Source organism: Eimeria mitis, genomic scaffold (genome assembly GCF_000499745.2).
Source record: "Eimeria mitis Houghton genomic scaffold, Emh_scaff1031, whole genome shotgun sequence".
In the NCBI taxonomy this organism is placed as follows: Eukaryota; Apicomplexa; class Conoidasida; order Eucoccidiorida; family Eimeriidae; genus Eimeria; species Eimeria mitis.
In genome coordinates this window covers 1-13,136 of record NW_024011500.1, presented here as the reverse complement: position 1 = coordinate 13,136, position 13,136 = coordinate 1, and the positions used below count along the sequence as shown (strand labels likewise).

Genomic DNA, 13,136 nt, shown 5'->3' with positions numbered 1-13,136 from the left:
CAGCAGGGTTGCCGGGCTCGTGCAAAAGCGACGGTTGATTGAGCAGTAGAAGTGTCTGTGAGTGCTTATCAATGTTTATTGAGAAAAAACAAGAGCAAGCCCCCTTTAAGCTTTGTTAGTTCTGTTGTGCCGCTGCATCACATGAGAGATCTGAGTGTATGTAGCAGTTTACTTGAGTGTATCCGTTTACTGATGCCTGCTCTAGTGAATACTCACTACAATCACGACAAGAATGCTGTGGTTGTTGTGAAATGAGTGAAGGCTGTATGAACACTGGAAGTTTCTGTGACTGCTTATTGATGTACATTGAGTATAAAATTGGTGAATGCATTAAACATTCTTTACGAAGTGACAATTCGTATATGACTATAGGGGAGACTGTCCTGAGCCTTGGGGCAAAGGTATTGCAACATGCTTCGCCGTCCCCTGTCCCACCCCCAAATGTTGCAGTGGCAGCTCTAGTAGGGCTTCAGAACAGAAGAATATTGGGAAAGAAACTGAAGGAAGTAATTTCCTTTAACCTTTGTTACTTTGTTCTGTTGTTGTATCAGTACGATAGCTAATGCTTGCCAGCTGGCTCAGCTGTGGCTTTTTAAGGATGCGCCCCACAGTAGTCTTTCAGAANGATAGCTAATGCTTGCCAGCTGGCTCAGCTGTGGCTTTTTAAGGATGCGCCCCACAGTAGTCTTTCAGAAGAACCGCCCACTAATATGTAGTGTTTACTACAAATATTACGCTGAAGCGTAATCTTCCTCATTAGCCTTACCAAATCTTGACAGAGCATGTGAGGGACAGACGGCTCGGCCAACATGTAATCAGCTCACTGGGCCCGAAGTAGCTCTAGTGTTATGGATTCACAACACCCCATCATGTGAGGGAATTCGGATCCATACTGGCCGGCTGCAGGGCGGTTTCTCACGACGGCTCACGAAGCCGAGCTTTCGTTGAGCATCCTTTCCTCAGGATCATCCACACGCCCTCCTCGGGCCAGCAGCAGTGCGTAGTCACAGAGTAGCTTAAATCTGAGCCGTATGCGAACATTTGATCACCGCTCTTCTGGCACGTTTCCAAAAGAGCCCCTATCTAAGTATGTGTCTGGTGATGCTAATTATTAGTCGTCAAGCAGCATGACACCACCGCCGGCAACGACCGCCTTTTCCCATGTTTTGGCGTCGGCAACAGCCGCGGCCATGTGCACGCTTGTGTCCCGCGTTCTCGGGGCTCCGTTGTAATATTTTATTTGGTTGATAAGCCCAGAACTGTCACCTAACCCAACTGAACGGTGCAGGGCAGCGGGCAGCGGAGACGGCGGGTGGCTACACCTCTGGGCAGTGGGCCATGCTTCACAAGCCACAGCAGAAAACTGGAGCAGCAGACCTAGGCAAACCTCTTCCTCTCTCTGTCATTTTTTTNGCTTGTGTTGATTGAGCGAGAGGGGGCGGATTTGGAGTTCCTGGAAATGCACAACGATCTGTTTGAAGCTCTACGTATATATCCGCTGGCGGAGTTTGGCGACTGAGGGACAAGAAAACGCTGAGGAATTGCCTTCATTGGCAGTACATGCGGCAGAGGGGCGCGCGCTTAGATGCGGCTCCGCCTTGCAGCATCAGTCGCAGGAAGGCGCACTGCAGCTATGACTGGTCGCCTTCTTTCCGCAGTAGGCCCATGCCCTTTTGCCACTAGACGCTTGAGCACTAGAAGAGAGGTAAGCTGCTTTTTGTGAACCACCATCTTGAGCTTTCGTTCTGTTGTTGGTTGCGAAAGTTCCCACCCATGGTCAAGGTCAAGGACCCCCGCTAGGACCTCCTGCTCCCCCTTGAATGCCGGCACCGACAGCGTAAAGGACTGTTAGAGTCTTACTTCGTTCTCAGTAGTCAGCGTGCAGGAAAGTGAAAATACATGGGTTAACACCAGAGAGAATTTTACACAACACCAGATAGACGTACATTCCGATGCTTGGAGTTAACCCTGTGGCCAATTGTTAAGCGCCGCCTTCGGCCTCCCTAATATGCAGTTTCATGCCGATACGCACACAAATACTCATACATCTAGCAATTCCTGACGACTGATCCAAAACTCGTTAGTTGCTTGGGCACGCTACTAACAGAAGACGATGTCTGTGTTGCCAGCCGGCTCACTGATGGCGCCGAAGGGAACTATGTAGCTACATGCNGTTTCTGATGCTGAGAAACACTTGCGTCGTGGGAACCACCGCCTACGCTCGCCCCAGCCCCAGAGGGGCTCGGCTGTGGGCAGCGCTGGACATGTCGGGGGTTCGTTCTTCACGGAACCACTGCTCACTGTTTAGTAACCGCTTTGATGCCACTTCATAGTGATATCCGTGGGTTAACACGTTGACGCCTTCCCGTGGGATGTTCGTGTTATCGCGATTTCAAACCTTGCTGGGGAGGAGGCAGTCCCCGACTTCTCGTCGTAGAAAGCCTGAATGAGCGCCAAATGCTTGATAACGACTGTTTATTCCCTCTTCTCTATTCTATATCGTTGGAGGATCTCATCCGTGAGGCAAAATCTGCTCGCAGTTGAAAATGTTGTGGGACCACTTCATTGTGGCTTTAAGTACTTTCCTCATTCTCCTGCTTGTGAAGGAGGGGAGAGCAGATGTGGGAGTCATCTCCCCTGAAGGAAACTTCGTGAATACTTCCAGCGTTGTGCACCGGCAGTCATGGATCCTTACCGGGGAGGGCTGCCGAGTTGGCAAGGCTGGGAATCTAGTTGTGACACCGACTGGTGGGTCAACCGTCGATGGGGGAGAAGTATTGGAAACTCAGACCACAGGGCGGCTGCTGTGCTCTTGGCTCACGATGATGGAAAAGGCTCACTACGAAATGTTGTCCGCATGGGAAGAAGAACACAAACGCAGGAAGGCTGATGTGCCATTCTGGAATATATTTAGGAGGCTAGCCCTGTGGAGTCGGAGCTTTCCCGAGCTGGAAATTGAGGCGGAAATTCGTTACCTTGCCTTGTGGAACAAGGATAGGTTCGGCCACCCAATGCCGTGGGCCACCGCAATATTTAAGTACAAATGCCCAGAAGCACACGTAAGCTATGGGCTGTTGGATCATCTTTGCGGCTCGGTGTTCTCTGAAGACAGAGATCCCCGCGTAGGCTCGGAAGTGTATCTTCTTCTTCAGCCGCGTTCTGGGTATAATAAGCCTCTAGATGTTAGTGCAAGCAATTGGCAATACGTGGCAGGCGCTCTGTCAGGCCTTCGTGGCGGGAGAACAAAAGCTCAGCAGGATCGTGATGAACGCGGGATTTGGCCCGTCTCTTTTTACAGCAGAATGAAGTCCGTCATGACGATCTCCGGGAAGATTGACGACTGCTGGATGAACGATAACAGCTGTTACTTCAAGTGGTAAGTTTGTTGGTACCTGGTGCTGGAACATTTTCCCAGCGGTCTGTGCCCCAAAGGTCAATTTGTATTGTTGCGCGCGGTTCTCGATTGGTTAATTTTGCATTTTAAGTATGTGTACAACTGCTTCAGGCTGCTACGCGTGGAATGGAGCCTTTTCAGGGAAACGGTCTGTGAGCGACTGCAGCGAGACGCCAATGCGGACTTCAGTGGAGCATTTAAGGCGGCTGCCTTGAGAAGTGTGCGACTGAATGTAACGGGAATGGATTTTTTCAATTACCCCCGCCCAGTTCTGTTTGGAGTTTTAGAGGAGGGAGTACTCTTGGCTAACGCGGGGACCGGGTTTTTAACATTGGAAGTTGACACTGACCCACACAACCTCGCAAACTTCGAACGGGCCAAATCGACTTCACAAAACGTACGAGCTGCAGGGTTTATGATTAAAGGAGTGAGAGAACTCTTGGGGATGAGAAAGAAAGAACCGTAGCTACTTCGAGTGATGTTCCATCTTCGAAGCAATAGCATACCATCTCGCAACCGAAAACCTCTTGTATATCCAGTTTGCCGACACTGTGTTGCGGACACCGGCTTTTCCACNGCATGGGAATTGCCAGTCATATGAGGGTAACCTGTCATTGAATGGTTTCTGTAACTTGGTCTCCTTTTGATGGACCGCTGGGACAGTTCTGGGCGGGTGAGTTGTTGGTGGCTTCTTTACATCTGCTGTTTCTCGGGACCTGGCCAGTGAGATTCAACGAGCATTCACCTGCTGTCGCCTCCACAGTGAAGGAGCAGGAAGTACACACAGCCACAATTTCTCATTACACTGCCGCTCACACCCAACGATGTTACACCTGGTGCACCTGAACCAGCCGTTGTGTAGGGAGCGCATCAGCTTTGGACGGGCAAAATTCTGTTTATCAGAGCGTGGACTCGTCGATTCTATTTGTTCACTGGACTTTCGTGGGTTCTACTTTCAAGTCTAGTGTGCACCGAGCTGGCGTGCTGCATGGACCGAGGATCAATTGGCGGAATTTGTTACAGAGATGGCATCCCAACAACTGGGTAACACGATTCAGAGCAGAGTGTGCTTTGCACGATAAAAACACACCTTAAGGCGAATACTAGGGTTTATCATTCCGCAAGTGAAAGCCAACGACAAGGTTCAATACGACTGGGCTAACTCCTGGTCTCAGGCAGCTCTTGCGGAAATACAAGGCGAGCCGAATATTACTCAGGGGTGAAAGTCCCTTCAAGTGCCTTCGAAAACTTACAGTGTGAAGAACTGTGAGAAGTGCTCTGGCGAGCGTCTCTGGGCGCTCTTGAGCAAGCTGCCAAATCACTTTGGTGGCAGGTAACCCCTATGCTGCCACTTCTGGTGGATCTACTGCAANTATATTTCCCTAATTAGCCCTGAGTCGCTTGTGAGAAAGTTCGCCGACGTTCCAGCATAATGACATCGAGCTGACACGGGATCGTACCTTCCTGTGTTGGGTGCACTGGCCGTGGTTGTGCAGGCGGTAGCTTCGCGCGATCCTGTCAGTGCTATTTTGATATAAGCCTAGGCAGCGTCTCTCAGCAAGGGATGCCTCTGGCACTCGCACACAGCATTGGACTGCAGGTTGGTTTTGGTTGACAACACCAACTGCTTTTCCTCATCAGAAGGGGAGGCGCTGCATCTTAACAGCAGTAAAAGGGATATGAGTACTAGTCCAGCGAACAACTGAAGTGTCAAGACTTCCACTGCTTTTCTCCGTCCGTTTCGGCTGGTGCCCAGGAATAAGCCTCAGTAGAGTAATAGCACGGGAGTTCACACTGCACACCGCAGCAAGACCGTGACAATGGAAGGCGCACGCTGTAGACGAGATGCACAAAAGTGTGAATTACTAGCTGCGTGCTGACGNCGAAGAGGAAACCAACAGGTGCAAATCGTCAAGATACTTCTTCGCACCCACTCTGCGTTTTGACGTACTGTGAGCCTTTGAGGGCCTCACAGTTGGGCACCCACTTCTGCAATTCCATTAGGCGCTATAGGGCAAACAAAGATGTGCGCTAGGGGCTACGCTTCGCTGTAAAAGCGAAGCTTAGCCACTTGATTCTCCAGCTGCTGATCTAGTGTTCCAGTCACTGTTTACTCGGATAGTGTTCTCGCTGCTGTCAGCGAACACTGGCTAAAATGATATCCCTGGAAGCCTGTGGATGGGTAGTACGTTGTAACGCGAATAGGTATCAGGTACGCTTGGCGACTCAGCAACTCCCGTAGGAGCCATGCTTGCTACCCATTAGCAACCTGATGATACGGAGGGCAAAGCATCTATGTAGTCCAAATCTTTTTAAAAATTAGTTCTAAAAAGTCATGCAAAGGCAGAATGGCATGCTGCAGAACGATGGTGGCCATTCATCCGCGATTGTTGGAACCTTGCCAGGCCAAACAGCATACCTTTCAGCTTCTATGAAGGCATTTGTGCGCGGTGTCCTGTTTTGAAAAGCTTAGCGGGACTTTTCCACCGCATTGTAGAAGTGGTTTGCATTCAGCGGCTTCCGGCCAGGCCGGCTGCTACCCTTTTGTTAAGTGCCCAGTGGAGCTGATATCCTCGAAAAATCATTTAGTTGCAACAGGGAAGTCATGGTTCCCGCTACATTACTGCTTTCCTCGCCCCACCTCAGCACGCAATTAAACGATTTGCAAGGCGCTGCTTACTCCTCGTCATTGCCAGAGTTGATAGTGGTCATCTCCAACAAGGCAAGACTTTGGCTAGTCATATTCTCGTATGAAGCTGGCTGTTCTTCCTGGTATATATCTGGGAAAATGTGGGAGAGATCATACGGATTCATTACCCTCCTCCCTCCTATTCTGCCTGAGCTTCCCGCTTCAGCAGATTCTCCCTCTTCAGTTTCAGTTGGTTGCGTCTCCCCCTCCGTGGTAGAGCCAGCAGAGCTGCTCTCTGCATCCCCGCTCCCAGCCTGGTCTGACGTTGGTTGGTTCCCTTGTCTCCTTTGAGAAAAGTAGGAGCTGTAAGGATCACCTGATGCGATTCCCGAAAAGCTACTTATGGTCCGCCCTGACTGGGTATATCTGCCACTGCCAGGATACCTGATGTTCGCATCAGCAGGACGGCTTGTCATAGGACGCCCCCCATTAAAGCGGTTTGCAGCGACGCCACCGTTGTACTGGGAGGTAGGCCCGTTGCTCGCGCTGCCGGGTGAAGGCAAAGGTCCTGTTCCAGAAGTCTGGACGGATTGCCTCGTCCCCTCTGGATCAACCTGTGGGTTAAATGCCTCGCTGTACTGCGGTTGGGCTGCGCTGTTGACTCCGGGGTGAGTGGGGGCCATGCTCCTGCCCTCATATGGGGCCATCGGTGTTTGATAGGCAGCCGTTCCGTTTCGTAGCATTGTTTGGTAGCTGCCCACTTGAGATGAAGCGCTAGCTGTGGGATTGGCAAAATTTTGCGAGTTGGCCATCTGCAGTTGCGCGCTTTGCTCGGGAGTTCCAGCTGAGGCATATCTCTGGCCTTCGCGAGATCTTAGTGCATTTGACAGCTGCTGTACGGAATTCCACCGTCTACCGGACCAATAGGGCTGGGCTGCAGGATACCCACCCCTGTATTGCAGGCCGCTTGCAGCTGTACTGTACGGATTTACTCTTTGATACATCTGCCCGTCGGTAAAACAGGCTGGCAGGAGCAGCAAAAGGCCAAGTAGGCCTCTCTTCAACCATAGTGGTCTTCCGTAGACAAGACGTCTGTAAAAACACGCACGCACACGACAGAGGATACCAGCAGGCGGTAATACTAACACTACTCTGATGAGCAGTATATTCACCATGCCTGTTTTGGACGGGGAGTTGTATATATAAACTGCTACAGTACCCAGGGCTACGGGCGAGCCACAACGGTCTCGAACCTGTCCCTAAAGAAAACCTTGTTGCTACAGAATCTCCCTTATTTGTGGTTGAATGTTACGGTAAGTTGACAGACCATCCAAAAAAACCACCTGCATCCTACTCTGAATCGCAGCTGAACTACTCGGTCGATACAGCTAGTGCAAGCAGGTCACTGGCTGTCGCCGTAACTTACGCCATTTTATGCGTCGATATTCTATTTGGATGCCAGGAGACAGTGAAGTATAAGAAGAGGAATTGTAAAACTTCAAGTAAAGCGTTCGAAAATCAGTTTGTTGATGCTCCAATGGGTTAGTTGGTGCGCTGAATGTAGCGCTGGCGTGGCTACCTGCGGCGTCCAGGTAGTCCTAAACGCGGTGACCACTGGCATGCGCTCAGGCTAGTTCCATCTTTCACAAACGTTTACCTGGACTAAGACCCTAGAAACTTAATGCTTACGATTTGAAAGTCAATGAACAAACAGGGCCTTTCNCATCACTTGAGTTTGCTAGTTAGCTTGACATTTCGAATGGAATGTTTCCCCTCGGTAAGCTCTATAAAAAAGTATAAAAAGACTAAGGTTGACCTCCATTATGTTTCAGATTTCTAACCCATAACAATCGAAAAGGTAACCACACAGGCGCCCGCTGTAGTGCATTCACGGCATTCAACACCCCGCCGCTCACCGATGCAGCGACTAACCGAGTGAAAGGTTGGGGTGCCCTGAACCTAGTCAAAACTTTTGGCACTTTTTGTGCTAAGGAACAGTTGTAGGAAAACGAGAGTGTGCGCCTTCGGAGTGCCTGTCATGCCTTAGTCGGCGGCAGTGGCATTTCTAATCCCAACACGCCACCTCTCCAGGGACATCTTAATGCTTGCCCGCTTCCGCCGTGAGTGCATCACATACTAGCTAAACTGTGTTAAAAGATGAACTCTGTTGTAAAAAGAGTCGTTGCAGTGAAGAGAACGAGTTGACAATGGCTGCCGACACTACTTTCCATTTAGAAGCGCTGCGTCGGTTGCAGCTTTTACAAGTGCAAGGCTCCCCTTGCTGTGCCCTGCTGCACATGCTTTCAAGTGACGAAACAGCACTTGAGGCTCTGCACGCCTGTCACTTGGCCGATATCAGATGCTAGGGAGTGAACTCAATTTTGAACGCTTGAGAAATTTCCGGTGAGGAATTCGAACGTGCTGGAGGAAAAAAAGGTGTCTGTCCTTGATACCTCTCCCGTCTGCATCATAACAGGCGAAGAATAGCTACTACGCTAAGAGCTCTGATACACTTGGCACAACACAAATATTTGCTAGGTGCAGGAGAAAGAATACCCAGCTGTATCTCATAAGGGTGACGCAACAGTCATTCATGCACATTTGGTGGCTTGAATGCGGTTGACGCAGGGCACTAACCGTCTGCTGCTGCAACTGCTGCTGCTTCTGCTGTTCCCGAGCTTCGTTCCTCTTCTCTTCGATGTAGGAAAATTTCACAGACTGCAAGCACAGTACACGGCAAGCAAGCTCTGGTCACAGTTTCGGGGAAAACCACCTATTTAAATCATCAACTAAGGCTTGCAGATTGTGATCATGCGCAGAGACCTCGAGCTCTTTGTGCAGTCTTTCAATCTCGTCCCTCTTCGATGTAACCTGCAACGCAGGCGGAAGACGCTAGGACAAAAATAAATATGTAATCGTCTTGCANGTATGTCAATGTTGTAGCGATAATATTACGTCGTCCACGGCTAAGCATTGCTGCAGTTGCACGTGCATTGAAGTTGGCCCCTCTTCTGAGACTACTGTAGACAGCAGTGGTGCATCGTGCCTACGAAGGTTTGGCCACAAGTGAGTGGCTCCTCACCTCCTTGTGTAGAACTTGGAGCTCGGAAACAGCTGCCCGGAGTTGTTTTGTTTTGGTGCGCACATCCTGCGGGTAAGTGAAAACATTCTAAACCCCCTGTTATCGATTGATGTAGCGCCACCTGCATCTGGCCCTACAGGAATACTCTTACCGTTTGGAGAGTTTGCATTTTAGCGAAAACCTCAGCTCCCGGTTGCTTGTTTAAAGTTGTCTAAGCAAATGAAAGACGCTGCAAAACAGATATTCTCCTTATTTACCAGCTTCGCACGTCTGCGCGATGTGGCTCAGCTGTGCTTGCTGCTATTGCAGTTTGTCCGTCAGTATTGAGTCTACCTTTAGCTGCACAAAAAGTTTCTCCCTTTCCTGAATTTGCAGGTCCCTCTCAATAACCTGCTCCATTAAAAAACAGACAGGATCACATACAATGCGTGGCACACTGTGCAAGGCATAAGGCATAACTAATGCAGGCTCCTTCTCAGCAGAGACCGTGAAGTGGGAACACTGCGCACCTCCTCAGTCTTGGCAATCAGTCGCTTTTGCAAAGACTGGATTTTTTTTACCAGTTCAACTTTGGCAGGGTCTGTCCCTTCGAGTCGTCTCCACCTGTGCACGTTCATCGGCGTTGCCAGGGCCTCGGTTAATGCCCTCACCTTCGTCCTCTCTGCATATTGCACAGCTCAAATGCCAACGGCAGAATCGTGGCTGTTTTATGTGTGTGTGCGAAAGTGNCTAAGCATCGTTTCCAGTTGAACAAAAATATCAACAATATTGGCTTGCCAGAGCTGCACCTTGCAGCAACTCTTTCTGTAGCTGCAGAATTTCCCGCTTAAGTGACTCGACTTCAGCAACACCTCCCTCAAGGTTGCGGAGCTCCCGCCTAAACGCCAAGCACTGCCTGCTCCACTCCTTAATTTCCTTCAACCTTTCCTGAATATATGATCAAGAATCCCAGATATCAACACTGAAGTCAGGCCTCCCCAACCCAGGATGTTTACCACAAATACAGAAACTACGTGCCCGAAAAACAATGCGCGGGAACTAAAATCGGGCGCTTGTGTCTCCTTTGTATCTCGTCGTATGTAGCGACAATATCCTGCATCTTCGAGCTTTATCAATATAGCCATGTACTTTGTATTGGGCTTCTCCCTTTGCCAGCGTCGATTCCTGGATCCTAACTTTTTCGTAAAGAAGGGATAGCTCTTGATTTCGCTTGAGCAGTTGAGTCCCCAGCATGTCCCTCTCTGCCAATATCTGAGCAAAGCCGCTCACTCAGACAGCGCAGCTGCAATGCCCAATAGCGAAGCGAGGTCGATATCTTGCTTGCTGAGAGCGCCAGCAACATGAGAAAAGAGGGGTGACACTGCTCTCCTTGCTGGCAACTCTGCTGCCCACCGCTGAGAATTCCTTTCCCTGGTTAGCCTTTTCAGCCGTTGCTTCCTGCATCGTCTCTTCCAGCTTTTTGATTTCTCGTCTGCGGACCTCAGCACCTAGTGTGAAAGTTATGCTTCAATGCAGACGCCAGCAAACAATGGGTAGGTTCGATGCCTTCGTGCTTAACATCGTCATTTCTAGAGTGGGCGTGTGCAGCGTTGCTGCTAACAAATGTGCATCAAACGTGCTTTTGCGCAGCAATGATTTGCTCAAGGGAGCTAAGCTTCTTCTCCGCCTTGCCCAGGTCATCCTTCAGCTTTTCGTTTTCGGACGTAATCCTTCTGTGCTCGAAATGTTGTTTCAGAAGTCCGGCATCTTTCGTCTTTATCTCTTCCTTAAGCTGGCCGACTTGCTGAAACATGAGTTTGAACTTACTACAGCGGACAAAAAAAGCCTAAAGAGAGACGGTTTAATACCCATTCCGTAAGCGTAGAGGTTGTGCATATCTGGACTTAATAGCATCGGGACAAAACGCCCAGTGAGCGTGGCAGTATTCCTTGCGCCGAGCATGGCTTTACGCTGCGAGATTACGAGAACGCTACCTTGATTCTTTCTAACTCAGAAATTAGGTCAGTTGCTTACTGCTTCAGCTCAGTCATCTCGTCAAGGCTTGCAATCAGATTCCTTGAAAAGAGGTTCCTGTCTGATCTCACAGCCTCGTACAGGGTTTTTTGTGCAGCAAGTTTTGCCTGCTGCTCTCCAATGGAGCGCTGCAAATCGGCCACTCTGAGCTCTTCATTCTTGAGCTGCTCGAGGCTCTCTAGGTACCTAGAGACAATTGCAAAAAACCACGCTGACACTGATAAACCCACTACTGCAGCGCCTAAGTTGTACACTAGACCGGCCTGCTCAAAGAATTACTATGGCGTAACGACAGAGAACACCTCAACAGTGCCGTAATAAATTATGCCACGGAAACTAATGAGGCGAGCATTGACGATGCCATACTTCTGGTTGCTCTTGTTTAGAGTGTGTCCATAACGATCCCTTTCTGCTTCAAGAGTTTCGACTTTCTGCTGCAGTTGTTGGCATTCGCGTCGGAACCTAGGCGAAGAGCAGCAGCACCACGCAAATGTAAAGTAAACCTTCAAGATGTTGCTTATCGGGCGAAATGCAGATGAATTCCTCAACAAGGGCAAAATACAGGGTTGCTGATAAAAGCAGGCACACAGCTTGACTAGAATTGTCACAACGAATATACCCCTGTTCCCTCAGGAGATACTGACCCATCAACTTCTTTTTCAAGGTGCTCGCAATGCGTCAGCTGTCTCTTGGCATGATCCGCATGCTTCTTTGCAGTGGCGTCCGCGTTTAAAAGGTTCTTAGATAGTAAATCCCTTTGCACATTGCAAAACTACCAGCAAGGTGAAGCGCTTGATGAGGGAGCACTGGCCACTACGGCGAAGTATCCTCAACACCTACATCTAGGGTTGCTACGGTGCAGTAACATCAGATCATGCAGTGTTTGGTGCAAGCCTGAACAGCACACCAACCAACAGCGACCGTATAGGCAACGACCGAAAACCGCATTACTTTGTCCACCAGTTAGTCACCTCTCGCGGAGCAGTGATTCGATTTGCCGCTTATCATTCTCAGCCTGCATTTGAAACCAACAATACGAGGTTTTGTGGCTACAATCACTTAAAAAGGCGGATCTCATTGGATACACGCACAGTGCGAAGCTCAAGGTATAAGAAGCATATAGCCGTCGAGGCGGACGATCGCATTTCCACGAGCAACAACGTTACACTTTCGAATTGGTTTATTCTAGTGAACCCAGGAGAAAATTCAGCGGCAGCGTTTGTACCTGTTGCTTCAGCGTATCTATTTCTCTCTCCGAGGCCGCCGTTTCTAGCTTCAGAGCTGCACATTTCGAGCACGAGGGATGCGCACTTATCAAAAGCTGGCGCCGCGGTTGAGGCTTCTGCAAGGTTCGCGTGCAAAGTGCCCACTGCCGTTTCCGCTGGACTCAGTTAAGCAGAATCAAGCCAATTTCTGGAGTAGCAAATATTAACATAGCGGACCTGTTGCCTGTTCATCCAAAGTCCGCTTGTCGCCTTCGAGGATCTGCATTTTCTTCTTTAGCACTTCATGCAGCTTGACAACACGCTCCTGCGAATGCAGTTCTACATATCAGGCAATGAAGCGCTTCAACTTGTTCAGAAAACGGCAGAAACCTACGGTGCAACGGAAAATGAGGCCAAGTGAGTCTACCCAGAATATCTGAGAACGCTATATCTGTAGCGCCTCAACATCGAGTCGCCTGTGACTCACTTTCTCCGTTCGCATTTTCTCGATCTCCTCCTGCTTTGATTTGAGTTCAGCTTCTCTTTCCCTACATCAGAGAAAACTACGTAAGAAGGGATAATATGTTTTGCAGCATATTACGCGAGTGTCTGGCACTTTCTGAGGATGAGACACCAAGTGCTAGTTTCTTTGCAACAGATGTTCAACGAGAGAACGTGGGCGCATTTGTAAAGCAACTAAGTCCTACTCGTTTGCCGCCTTGAGCCGGGTATTTTTGTAGATCTGGTCGTTCAAACGAAGCTCCGTTTGCTGCAGACCGTCATCGCCATGCCGGAATACTCGCTAAGGAACCC

The 13,136-nt window shown here is 49.6% G+C and overlaps 2 protein-coding genes across 2 annotated transcripts; one reads left to right on the top strand and one right to left on the bottom strand.

Moving 5' to 3' along the window:
- Nucleotides 1-2,546: 2,546 nt before the first annotated feature.
- Nucleotides 2,547-3,380, top strand: EMH_0027920 (uncharacterized protein; the record flags this gene model as incomplete). Its single annotated transcript, XM_038022069.1, has 1 exon — nt 2,547-3,380. The coding sequence occupies one exon, from the start codon at nt 2,547-2,549 to the stop codon at nt 3,378-3,380; it is 834 nt and encodes a 277-aa protein (XP_037877923.1).
- Nucleotides 3,381-6,070: 2,690 nt separating this feature from the next.
- On the bottom strand, nt 6,071-12,825 carry EMH_0027900 (Protein Ccdc146, related; the record flags this gene model as incomplete). The annotated part of the gene is made up of 16 exons (XM_038022068.1): nt 6,071-6,957; nt 7,016-7,115; nt 8,661-8,741; nt 9,106-9,171; nt 9,439-9,495; nt 9,666-9,766; nt 9,894-10,032; nt 10,282-10,356; nt 10,721-10,910; nt 11,119-11,304; nt 11,485-11,580; nt 11,763-11,873; nt 12,090-12,133; nt 12,344-12,399; nt 12,561-12,648; nt 12,811-12,825. The coding sequence occupies 16 exons, from the start codon at nt 12,823-12,825 to the stop codon at nt 6,071-6,073; spliced, it is 2,292 nt and encodes a 763-aa protein (XP_037877922.1).
- Between the last annotated feature and the right edge of the window lie 311 nt (nt 12,826-13,136).